Source organism: Tiliqua scincoides, chromosome 8, assembly GCF_035046505.1.
Source record: "Tiliqua scincoides isolate rTilSci1 chromosome 8, rTilSci1.hap2, whole genome shotgun sequence".
Taxonomy (NCBI): Eukaryota; Metazoa; Chordata; class Lepidosauria; order Squamata; family Scincidae; genus Tiliqua; species Tiliqua scincoides.
In genome coordinates, this window is record NC_089828.1 from 32498635 (window position 1) to 32511848 (window position 13214).

Sequence of the window (13214 nt, forward strand, 5' to 3'; positions counted from 1 at the left end):
TGGGTAAGGGGCCCTGTAGAGTTGGGAGGGGCCTGCAAAAATTTTTTGTATTGGGCCCTGCAGCTCCTAAGGCCAGCCCTGATTTAGAGAGAGCTTTTGGATGGGAGTAAACAAAAGAATGTTTATTTTAAAATTTGTATCTGCTGCTACAGTCCCAGGCTGGGATCTCAGAGGAGGGTCATTTGGGAAAAACTCTCCTCCCAGGAGAACACTGAACTCCCAAGATTCTTATTAAAAATTCAACTCACAGTAGCATCTGCAGGGAGAAGAGATGTGGCAATCCACTGAACTACCTATGAACATGGATTAGGCAGGCAAAAGGTCAAAATGTATCTAGTTTATTAAAAGTCCAAAAAGAAAAGGAATCAAACACAAAGAAAGGGGAAAGGTGAGTAGTAAAAGTACAAGCGGTTTGGTGGAAACTACCTGAGTTTGGCAGGAAAGCACAATGAAAAGTGTTGCTCACATGGATGCTGCAACCAGTGAAGCTCAAGAGGTGGAGTTGGGATGCTTCTCAAAAAAACTGAACCCACAGACTCCTCTCCAACACGTCACTGCATTAAAACCAGGGATGTTTGCAAGTGGGCTAGTTGTATAAAGAGCAAACAAAATGAAAAGAAACTTAAGTTCCCTGATTGCGTCTAGCTCAAAACTGTCTCTAGCACTAGCAAGTTAGGTTTGTCCAAGGAATCCTGGTTCTCTGCACTTTCTGAAGGGTTAGTGGATGTGCTTCAGTGTACTAGCATTAGGTTTCTGTTGGCTTGGGCTTCCTGTGGGCTTGGGCTTAAGAAGCATTGGCTTGATATTGTCATCAGGGTATGTGATTTGAGGGGTGGAATCCTGGCATCTCTATCCCACCTCTTTAGCTATATCAGTAGTCTCCAAACTGCAGACCACTGTGTAAGGAAAATGCCATCTGGTCATGGCGCTTTCTATTCCTCTGATCTTTTCAGTCAATCTTGTCAGAAATTTGCGCCGGGCATCTACTTTTGCTGCTCATCACCCCAGCAGGCTCTGCATCCCAGTTTCCAGGCAGAAACAGCTGCCTGGTGCGACTGGATGACCCCACGGGCCATGGTTTGGCAGCTGCTGACCTAGATCAACAGGTTTGGCTGCTCGGTGGCAGGTGCCTGCCAGTGCTGGAAAAGGGGTAGCTATCTGATACATAAGAAGGACCCCAATCCACAAAAATAGTACTTGTTAGTAATTGTGCTTCAAAAAGGCAAAAGACAAAGACAGAAGAATGTGTTTGCAGAAGGATGCCCTACCAGGTTTTTAGGCTGTTGAACCTTTACTGGAGCTTCTGGAGAGTTAAGTGTCCAAAAATATAGAAAAATTGACAAAATGTCAGGGGAAAAAGCAGGGCATTTATCACAGATGCCTATGCAGAATATAACAACCTTGAAACAGTTTTGGGCTAGTAATGTCATTGCCATGGATCAATTTATATAGGGTTGGCAACCATTTATCAAATACTGAAATAATATCATGCCTAATGAGAATGTTATTCAAGAGTTAGTTTTACTAAGTTAGGATATATGGTGATGGAATGTTATTTGTTTACTTTTTCACATAATATTTTCATATTGCCCTCTGTTACAGTTCTCTTGCTGTGTGATTTAATATGATATTGTATTTTTTTTTTGTTTTTCTGGGATAATTTATCTTGAACAATTGGTATATTAGCTTGTTATATTTTCTGCTTGTTCTGTTTGCTGATCTAGGCTTTTGCATTTAATAGACTATATTAAAATATATATATCATCAAATCTCATCTGCTGAAGTTAGGTTCCTAAAAAACCCAACAGATACTGAAAGTGTGGTTGCCAAATCATTATTCCTGTGAAATTATTGGGATTAAGTTCCCGTGACCTTCTACGCTATACATTATACACTATAAAATGCCATATATAAAAACACACCTTTGACAAAAGTGTCCTACAGTTGAGCAAGCTCTCTTCCTCTTACACTTCCAATTTAGCAGCAAATGTTAAAGGCTGTGGCTCTGCAAAACATTCCAGGGTGTTTCTGGGTTGATGCAGGGCATTCTAGGGACTGCCGGTACTTCACTGACTGCAGAATAGCTTCAGGATAGCGGCAGTTGCCATGGATAGCCGCAGACAGTAAAGAACAGGCAGTGGATGGCGCAATGTAACACTCTTGTTTCCATTAATTTCCATGAATCCATGGGAACTGAGTGCACAGATAGGGACAGTTGCTCTGTGTGTCTGTGTACATGCGTATTCAGGCAGGCTTACAAGAGTATAGTCTACTTGATGTATCAAAAGCAGTTTGAAATTATCAAACGACTGTAGTTGTTGCCTCTACAGTCTAATATTAGCCAGGGAATTGCAAAGTTGTAACTGACAGCAGTGGTCTTTCTGGGCTTTACTTCACTATTTAATTACTGTGGAATTGGCTGAAATACAATCTTGTCACCCATACTCATAAGGAGGCTTGCTGTGGCCTTACATGGTTTCCGAGTTGTCTTCTTTTGGAACAGGATTATGCTTTGATTAACAGTATATACCACTGTTTGTGATAGAATCTGCATGATGCTGTTCACGTTTAAAATACAAAACTATGCAGCATAAATAACGAAGACTAATAAAACCATCATATTGAACCAAGATCAACCTCTTGTCTGAAAACAAGGAAACTGCTCTGAGTACTCTAACCTGTGTGTTTTCTTATGTTCTCTCTCGCCCCCCCCCCCCGCTTACAGTTTGAGCTGGACATTGAGCCCAAGGTCTTTTTCAAGTCGTCCCGGGTGAGCGGTGCCAAGGCGCCAGCCCCCAATGGAAGCCAGGAGTTCTCGTTCAGTGGCGAGCCGGCCCCTAAAGGTATGGAGCCTCTCAGCGAGACTGTGTCCGAGTTTGAGATGCTAGCCAAAGCAGGTAAAGATATAAGGGACTAGTTTTCCTCCCACTTTTCACTCCCCCCCCCCCCCACATCTTTCTCTTCCCATTCTTTATTTCCTCTTTGGCTCTTGCAATCCTTCTCTCCCCGCCTTGGCAACCTTGTTACGAAACATTACCGGCTTTGATGCAGCTGCCCTGCTATGTTCTGAAAACTCTCTTCTGCCTCAGATTCAATGGGCCTTGAGAGCATTTCATTTTTGCCGGTTTGCATCTGCTGCTTCTCATGGAAAGTTTACTGTTTTATTTTTTTTAATTTGGTCTCCCCCCCCCCCCCCATGATGCACTCTCTATTAAAAATAAAATAAATTTTGCTTGGGTAATGCTAGTGGCTTTTGTAAGTACTTGTAACAGATGCCGTTTGGGAAGAGATAGAAATGACATGACTTTTCTGACGTGAAGTGCATAAGGAGTTGAAGCCCTTTCAAACCAGTGTGTTTTCTTACCGTTACCATTCTTGTTCCAATGCTGATGTAATGGATTGATCCTTTGGTAACCAATTTGGGTTTCTCTATATGCCTTGGAGAAGCAGGCGCCTTGCTAAGAACAGTATTCGGTGAGCTCTCCATTTTCCTCCTGACTTCTTACAACTGGTTTCCCGGCACTATCTTTCTCTTTCAGTGTGGCCTCAGGAGGAGTACATTGTGGAGTACTCTTTGGAATACGGCTTTCTGCGCCTGTCTCAGAGTACCCGCCAGCGCCTCAGCATTCCCGTCATGGTGGTGACACTGGGTAGGTTTAAGCTAAAAACCAGTGTCTTGCCCACTCCTTGGACCTCTTACAGAAATATGAAAGTATTGTTTTTAGTAACTTGATTCTTTAAAGTTGAAACTGTTGAAATTCGGACAAGCTGGAAGGTAGGCCTGTGTTGTTGTTCCCATCTATCAGTCAGAGAGTGGCTGAGGCAGAAGGAGGGGCTTTATCTAAAGCCACCTAATGAGTTTATTGTAGTGACAGGATTTGAACCAGTGACTTCCTGATTTGTTGTGTAGTCTGTTGGCCATAACCTCCCACAGCTTAACCTGCCCTAAGGCCCTGCCTGTTGTTCTTTTCCACTTCCCAGCCAGACCAGCTTCTGCTTCACCATAGCTCCCATTTCTCTTGTGGTTGTAAGAATGTTTACAACACTTTTTGGGGATCATACCAAAAGAAGGCAGTCTGACTAAGGCTACAATCCTAGCCACACTTTCCTAAGAGTAAACCCCATTGAACAAAATAGGACTTACTTCTGAGTAGACCTGGTTAGGATTGTGCCCTAAGAGCAATAGGGCCTAGTGGTTAGTGCTCACACATCCCTTCCTGCTCTTTGCTTTCCCTTTTTACTGAATCAGCAGCTGAATGGGAGGAAATCTGATAGTTTCTATTCACTGCCACCATCCCAGGCTACAGAGACTAGGCAGATGGGAGCTATCTGGGGAGAGGAGCCCCTCTCCGGAGAGCACTGAACCCCAGGCATTCTTAGTAGATATCAAAACCATAGTAGTGTCTGCAAGAGCAATCGGACCTGTTAATCCACTGATTTAGTGGGACCTCAGTATACCTGGGGAATCCATTCCAGGACACCCCCCCCCCCTGCAGATACTGATTTCCATGGATAATCAAATATGCAGTCAGCCTTCACAGGACTTCCTGGACATAACCAGAAGTGGCATCTGGTCACATCTGGGAGATGTTCTGTGCACAGTCTCACTGGGCTTCAGAAGGCCTTCCAGTTGCATTCAGAAGGCACTTCTGGTTTTTGCTGAAACTGGAAATGCCTCTGTGATTCTTCTGGGAGGCCTTCTGAGGCATGGGGAAGCTGCATGCACCCTCCTTGTGCCTCAGGAGGGTGATGCAACCAGGAGACCCTCCTGGATGCAACCAGGAGACCCTTCTGGTCTCACCTGGGAGATCCTTGAGACCCTCTAGCCACAGGGTCGGCACCCACATTGAGTCACATTTGCAGGTACAGATAGTGTATATGTAAGGTTTTGATTTCTTGCCCCAATGTGCGTTACTTTACACTCTTACACTGAAGCACATCTGTCATTTTGCTGCCTCATGCCTGCTTGCTTGCATGTTTTGGTGTGAGCTTTCCCAACCTGGTGATTCCACCCAGTGAATTATTTTCTCGGTCTCCCTCCTAGATCCCACCAGGGACCAGTGCTTCGGAGACAGGTTCAGTCGCCTCTTGCTGGACGAGTTCCTCGGCTATGACGACATCCTGATGTCCAGTGTGAAGGCTCTGGCTGAGAACGAAGAGAATAAAGGTAAAATAGAAATGTTGAAAAGGGGAAGCTGTGAATTTTAGACGTTTGGAGGGAGGCCTTAAAGGGGATCCTTAAAATGAATCAAAATAGTTAATTTATTGCAGGGTGCAGAGTGTGTTGTATCTTTGGAGCTCAAAATTCACAGGGCTGTGGCCTTTCTTCTCCATTAGTTTGGCTGATGGTGGGGAAAGCCTATCTGTGCATTAACAGGCCGCAGATGCATAGAGCACTCGCTGTTTTAAATTGCTGTGTCAAAACTGCCTCTTCCTGTGTGTTATCTATTCAGAAGTAAGTCCTGTTGACCTTAATATAACTTACTCCCTGGTAAATGTGCATAGGATTGCAGATTTCCAGCCTGATTCTAGGCATGTCTACTCAGAAGTAAGTCATGTTCAATGGGATTGAATAGGATTGCAGCTTTAGAGCTGCTGTTCTGTCAGAGATGGGCAGATGGATCATAGGTGATGTTGAATAAAAGGGTATTTTCTTCCTCATACCTCTTTTGTTCCTTAGGGTTCCTCCGCAATGTCGTATCTGGAGAACATTATCGTTTCATCAGCATGTGGATGGCCAGGACGTCATACCTGGCAGCTTTCGTCATCATGGTGATCTTTGTGAGTATTTTATTGTATCTTTTGCTCTTAAGAAAACAAAGGTAACTCCCAGTGCAGTTTTTCCATGAATGCAAACTAAAAACCAGTTGGCGGTTAAGTAAGCTAACATGTAATACAGTAAATAAGTTTCAGAAGCGGAGAGTACTCAGAGAGAAGGGATGCATAGAGCTGTATCGTTCCCCTCCCATTCATTCTCATGATGTGATTGTCAACCTTCGTCATCTCACAGCACACTACGAAAGCACTAAAATTGTCAAAGCACACCATCAATTTTTTGACAATTGATAAGTCGCACTGTCAGTGGGGAAATTGCATACCCCAGTGGCCCTACTAAGAAATGGCCCTCCTCGAAAACTCCCGTGGCACACCTGTGGACCATTTGCAGCACACCAGTGTGTCCCAGCACATTGGTTGAAAATCGTTGCTCTAGATCAGAGTTTCTAAACGTGTGCTCCTAGGAGCTCTGGGGCTCTCCCAAAGACCTCTTCAGGGAATCCATGAGTACACCGAAAGTGGTCACTCCCCCCCCCCACTTGGTTTGCTTGTCTGCCCCTCCCACCTCCTCTGTTCATGGCTCTCTCTCCTCATTCACCTTCTGGCTCTTCATCAGTATTCAGCATTGGGCTTGACTCTGCAGCACTCTGCACATGCTCTGGGGCTCCTGAAGTCTTCTTTTAGGAGTGTAAAGGGCTGAGAGACTGAAAAGTTAAGTGCTACTGCAACAGCCAAACAGGGAGTGGCAGTTGTTGCCCAGAGCATTACCCTTCTCAAAGTCTTAGCCGAACTTGTTGACTTCTCATACTTTGTCTTTTCTGTCAGCTTTGTGTGTGTGTGTGGTGGTGGTGGGGATTGCTTAATATTGAGCACACAAGGTGTTCTTGCAAGTGATTCTGCCAAAGTCAGTAATCCAGGAAAAAAAATTCCCATAAGTCTGCCTTTCCCATGAACTAAGATGAGCAGCTTCTTGAACGCTGATAAGTAAAAAGAATAATCTTTGTTCTGACTTATAGTGACTGGGTTCCTTGAGGTGGTTTCTTCCTTTCTGGGTGCAAGTGATTGTCAGGTTGCCTGTGCATGGCTTCATGTCCATTCAGTTGGCAGAACTGAAATCACCACAGAACTACATCGCTTCAGTAAATGGGCAAACTCTGTGTTGCCTTGTAGACCTAGTTCAATGTGACTGTGTCATGAATATGTACGTATTAGGCCTAGGTTGGCAGTAGAAGCCTGAACCAAACTAAGTCAGTAACGGAGAAGTGGCTAGCAGTTCCTAGATGCAAGAATGTGAGTAAATAAACAAGAATTACAACCCCTTGGAATGTTTAACACCTTCGTTGACGGAGAGGCGCCTGATCAAGCGAAATGGAATGCAGCTATGGATTAGTTGGGAGGGGTAAAGAACTATGAGGGGCTAGCAACCAGGCCAACTTTAAGAAGGTTCGGTCTCAAAAGTTTCTGATTGGACAGCCTAAATAAGTATGATGTCACCTCAGCACTATTAGCATAAAAAGTATAATAATGAGTGCCCCAAGGGGTGTGGGGGGGTCCTTCTCGAACAGAGTTTTTGGGTGCAACATCCTGCACACTGCGAGCTCCATTGTCTACCATGGGCACCTGGCCTTATAGGTAGCCTTGGGGCTAAAAGATCTACAAGAGTAACTGACCCAGGTGAGAGAGAGGGATTAATAGAGATAGCCAGCTAGCTTTATTATTTTTTTGCTGATATGTTTCCTAGATGTTCATGCCTCTAGCATTTGCTGCCTTACTCTAACTTTATGTAACCTTATGTACTTAATAAACCGAAATGTCTTTTACTAAGTTGTTTCATTGTCTGTTGGGGACAAAGGTTCAGAATCCTGCCTAGCCATTCAGCAAGCTACCAGGTGCTCATTGAGGTCTAGTAACTTGAGGACTGAAGCTTTAATTGGAGAAAGTGCTCAGTGCCTGCAAGGGATAGAATTAAGCCTAGAGGGTCTCAGTGTCCCTGGACTGAGGCACTGGCACATACAGAGTGGTGGCAGTACTACTGGACAGGGGGGCCTTGAGGGCTTTAGGGTTCTAGAACCAAGAACTCTGAGCACCCCAAACCCCCCTAAGTTTGCGACAGCCTCAGACACACTGCAAACAGTCACTTGTACAGAGAAATGTGGCAGGGAAGAGGCTCCTCTAAGAAGTCTTCCTCTTGGGTGCCAGCCTTTTGGGGGCAGAAAGAATGAACCATGCCTTTGGTGTTAAGTCAGGACAAGGGGTGTTTCCCACGTAGTGGAAATGTGGGCAACACAGCCTTGCATCCCTTGGGAAAGTAAGACTGATCTGCTCTTCCCTTTCAGACCCTCTCTGTCTCCATGTTGCTGCGATACTCTCATCACCAGATCTTTGTTTTTATCGGTAAGCATTAGCCAGGTTTTGCTGGTGTTAATGTCAAGGTGCACTGGTTCTCTTCAGAAGAGCTGGAATTGTGGCCAGAAGAAGTTGAGAGCCCAGGTTGTGGGCTGTTGCCCACCAAGGACCTGAAAAGAGATCACCCTTCTTAGCCATGGATAGTAGGACCCCAATGTTTTTCGCTGGTTACATTAATTGATTAAAAACAAAAACCCTGCCAAAGGACAATATGTCAAGCAGCAGATCATTTGGATGGGAAAAAGTTTCAATATACGAGGGTCGCCCAGAAAGTAATGCACCACATTTTTTTTCTTCAACAATATTTATTGAACACAATGAAACTTGCACACAAGAAAGAATGATGTTTCTTCTACACTCCCTATTTTTCCACGTAATCTCCGTCCAGTTCTATGGCCTTCCTCCAGCGAGACACAAGGGCATGTATGCCCTGTCGGTACCACTCCTTGTTCTGGTCACGAAGCCATTTCTGCACTGTGTGAATCACCTCTTCGTCATCCTCAAAATGTCTTCCGCGAATGGCATCCTTTAATGGCCCAAACAAGTGGAAGTCTGAGGGAGCTAGGTCAGGGCTGTAGGGTGGATGGGGTAACACAGTCCAACCCTGTTTAGTGATGTGTTCTGAAGTCCTCAAACTTGTGTGAGGCCAAGCGTTATCATGTTGAATCAAACATTCACCTGGGTTGTTATGGCGCCGAAGTCGCTGGAAGCGCTTCTTGAGTTTGGTTAATGTCTTCACATAAGCTTCAGAATTAATGGTGCTGCCTCTTGGCATCACATCAATGAGTATGAGGCCCTCACAATCCCAAAACACAGTGATCATGACCTTACCGGCGGAAGCAGTTGCTTTGAATTTTTTCTTCTGTGGAGATTGAGGATGACGCCATTCCATCGACTGTCGTTTTGTTTCGGGCTCAAAATGGTGAACCCAGGTTTCATCACCTGTCACAATCCTGGACAAGAACGCTTCTCCCTCATCTTTAAAACGTTTCAGCAACTCAGAAGAAATGTTTTTTCTGAGAGATTTGTGGTCCACCGTAAGACAGTGCGGAACCAATCGTGCACACACTTTTGAGTAATCAAGAGCACGGATGATTGCATCCACACTTCCTTTGCTGATTCACACTTCAGTGCCAACTGCCTAGTCGTTATGCGTCGGTCCTCGCGAATGAGCACATCAGCAAGTTGCGTCTTGTCAGGTGTGACAGCCATGGATGGCCGCCCCGAACGCTGAAAATCTTGGAGCTCTGCCGAACCGCCTTCTAATGGCCTCACCCTCTGTGCCCAGCGACTAACCATACTTCTGTCGACTGCAGATTCTCCATAAACTGTACACAAACGTTTGTGAATGTTTCCAACAGTTTCTTTCTCCGCAGTGAGAAGTTCAATGACGACACGCTGCTTGTAACGTACATCACTTACAGACGCCATTTTGAAACACTGCTGCAGCTACGCTATCTGTCTGAAGAAACCAAAAATTTGTGTGCGCACTCCTGAAAATTCAAATAATGTATATCTAAAGTTTCGTATTCATACCATTACTGTAGGCTGAGAAAAAAATGTGGTGCATTACTTTCTGGGCGATCCTCGTATGTATTTTTAAAAGCTACACGTGACAGGAGCCTTCAGAGAAAGAGGCAATCCTACTGAAACTCACACCCACCCAAACCAGCCCTGGAGGGGAATGTGTGTCCTAGAATGATGCTTGCTGCTATGCATCCTCTCAAAACAAAGTGTCCTGGCTTGATGTGAAACAACATGGAGCTGCCTTTACATTGAGTCCGATCATGGTCCATCTAGCATAGTATGGCCTACACTGACTGGCAGGCAGCTCTCCAGGGTCATGGGTTTTTTAGCAGCTGCTTTCTTTATAATTGGAGCCTCCTGGGAGTGAACTGGGAGCCTTCTATCTGCCCCACTGAGAGCTGAATGCTTCTGATGAACACATGAAGCTGCTTTATGTTGAGTCAGACCACGGGCTCAGCTAGGTTCATATTTACAGCCTAATCCTGAGCTGTGCGGGGCTGCAGCAGCACCGAAAATGGCTGCTGCCACATCCTGCATGCTTTGAGCAGCCGCAGGCAGCACCTTGGGAGAAGGGGACTTTTGTCCCCTTCCCCTGGGTAAACACAGTAGCCCCACAATGGGGCTACTCAATTCATCACCAACAAAAAGGTCAGCGGTGAATCAAGTGCCTCCGTGTCGGGCAGTGAGCCCATCACGGAGGCTTTGGATCCCGTGGAACGTCGCTCCAACGGTCCTGCCTCGCTCGTTCTCCCCACCTCCCATCTCCCTGTAACGCCTCCCTGCCATCTCTGCACCTGCCTCCCCCCTCCCTGGAACCCCTCCTCCCTGCCTCCCCCCACGCCCCACTTACCTCTCTGCTGCTTGACGGTCTGCGTGACCACCAAGCAGCGGAGGTCAGGCGCCCACCTGGCAATACCCCAGCGCTGGGCTACCACCGGCACTCACCCAGCGCTAGGGCCGAGCCGGCCCTGAGCTGGCACACTGAGCCCACGATTGGACTCTGAGATCTCATGCAGGGAGAGACTTTTGGCTGGTGGTTGAAGCTGGGGCCTTCTGCAGGCATAGTGCATCCTCTACCATAGAGCACTAAAATTTTTCCTCTGAGGCGTGTCTGCTTCCTGCCTACTTGACTTTTTCTTCTCCTTCCATCCAGTGGACCTGCTGCAGATGCTGGAAATGAACATGACCATTGCCTTCCCAGCAGCTCCCTTGCTCACCGTCATCTTGGCCCTTGTAGGTAAGGAGGCACGTTTTGCTTCTTGTGTGCAAGGATAATCGAGGTGGAAGAAAACATGCCTGCAGTATGTTGGGTCTCCCTTATTTGGATGCAAGGTATTTTGAAAATCCTGGAAGCAGTTTCCACAAGTAACTGAACCACTGCAGATTTGGTTTCAGTTCCAAGCCAGGTTCATCAGTATAGTGTTGTTTTTTTAAAACTTCCTGGTTCAGAGACTAACTTGAAAAGGTAGTTTGATTAAGAGACTTTGAATATTTCCTGTTGAATATCAGGTTCTTTGGTTCATAATGGATTCCAGCCACATGGCTGTGTAGCTTAAAGGGAACAGCGGTCACAGGGAGAGCCAAGAGGTTTGCAGGTAACCAAAACTCCATCACTGCTTCCTGGTGACCTTACTCTACCTCTCCTCTGGCTTCTAAGATCCAGCCAATCCACTTCTCTCTCATGTTGCTTGAAACTCAAGTGTTTCTTTGCATGAGGTCTAGAATCCTTCAACAAACAAGCAGAAGTTGCTTGTTCTGAGCCATTAGTTATTTGATCTTTCTTTGTAAACCGCTTTGTGAACTTTTAGTTGAAAAGTGGTATATAAATACTGTTGTTGTTGTTGGTTGTTGTTCTTTCTGTGCTTCTACAGAAATTCAGTCCGAGTCAGCATGGCATATATGGCAGTGCACACTTCTCTGGACTGCAACCAGGGGAATCTTGCTTGGGGTGATGGCTCTGTGGCAGCCTGTTGACATTATTTCATTTTTGGCAGGCATGGAGGCGATCATGTCCGAGTTCTTCAACGACACCACCACAGCCTTTTACATCATTCTCATTGTGTGGCTGGCTGACCAGTATGACGCCATCTGCTGCCACACCAACACTAGCAAGAGGCACTGGCTAAGGTAAAGGGTCTGTTGAGCTGCCTAAGATCTTGCAGTTGCATGGGAGGTTGCTTGATCTGGAGTTGGACCCTTAATCCATTCAACTCACTGCTGTTGCTACACTGATGGGCAGTGGCTGTCCAGAGTTTCAGCCATGGTCTTCCCCAGCCCTACATAGAGATACCACACATTGTGTTTTGGATCTTTGTATACAAAGCAGATGCTCTAGCATTGAGCTACATGAGTGGGGTTCTTTTCCTCTGTGTATAAAGAGGAAGGGCACCCCACTCATAACTCAACCAATTTCTAGAACAATGGGTTATCCCCATAAGAATGTATGCAAACGTCCAGCACCCTCTTTACATAAGAAACATAAGAACAGCCCCACTGGATCAGGCCATAGGCCCATCTAGTCCAGCTTCCTGTATCTCACAGCAGCCCACCAAATACTCCAGGGAGCGCACCAGATAACAAGAGACCTGCATCCTGGTGCCCTCCCTTGCTTTGGCATTCTGACATAGCCCATTTCTAAAATCAGGAGGTTGCACATACACATCATGGCTTGTAACCCGTAATGGATTTTTCCTCCAGAAACTTGTCCAATCCTCTTTTAAAGGCGTCCAGGCCAGATGCCATCGCCACATCCTGTGGCACGGAGTTCTGTGAGAGTGTACTTTCCTTACAGTAGTTGGCTATGTGCCTCTAGGGAGCCCACAAGCCAGCCATCCCAGCTGCCTTTTCCTTTGAGAGAACTGCTGCATGTCATTGCTGGAAATTGTGTTTCCCCGATCTCATTTCCTGTTCTTAGGAATTGGATGCTGGTTTGAACTTGGGCAAAAGGCAACCACTTGTTTCAAAAACGACTATGTACAGTATTTCCAGAGTGGCACAGAGACCAAACCTGGATTTGTAACTTTGCATCTGCGTGTGCTTAATCCTCTCTGATTCCCTCCAGGTTTTTCTACTTGTACCATTTTGCCTTCTATGCGTATCATTACCGCTTCAATGGGCAGTACAGCAGTTTGGCTCTGGTCACTTCTTGGCTCTTCATTCAGGTAGGTTGTGGGGTTCTGCTGTGTTGGTTGTCTGGGGAGGGGATTTGCTACCAGCTGCAAAACTCTGCTTCCATAGAAAAATCAAAGTTCATTCAATTAAAAAAAGGGGGGAAGACTCTTGGCTTCAGGGCTGCAAAGTTATTCTTGAATGTGTGGGTGAATGACAGATTCTCAGAAGCTGGAATGGCAGTTGACTCAAGATTTCCAGCATTTGGGGTGGATACAGCTTTGGTGCTGAGGTTTTGCCATGGCATTGGCAAAGGGGACTAGGTTATCTAGTGGTCAAAGAAAGCAGCTTGTCAAAGAAAAAGAGAATGACAACTCTAGGACAGAAGGAACAACAAG

At 45.9% G+C, this 13214-nt stretch overlaps 1 protein-coding gene across 5 annotated transcripts in view; it reads left to right on the plus strand.

Annotated features, from left to right (window-relative positions):
* The window catches only part of TMEM259 (transmembrane protein 259), a 31980-nt gene that overhangs the window by 11989 nt on the left and 6777 nt on the right, over nt 1–13214 (plus strand). For 3 of the 5 annotated variants that reach the window (XM_066635143.1, XM_066635144.1, XM_066635145.1), the window contains 8 exons: nt 2726–2897; nt 3540–3650; nt 5045–5167; nt 5681–5781; nt 8112–8169; nt 10862–10945; nt 11703–11835; nt 12770–12869. In XM_066635143.1, the coding sequence (XP_066491240.1) occupies nt 2726–2897; nt 3540–3650; nt 5045–5167; nt 5681–5781; nt 8112–8169; nt 10862–10945; nt 11703–11835; nt 12770–12869 (882 nt within the window). Of the gene's footprint in view, nt 1–2725; nt 2898–3539; nt 3651–5044; nt 5168–5680; nt 5782–8111; nt 8170–10861; nt 10946–11702; nt 11840–12769; nt 12870–13214 lie in introns of those variants that run through there. The other 2 variants (XM_066635146.1, XM_066635147.1) reach the window with 2 other exon arrangements.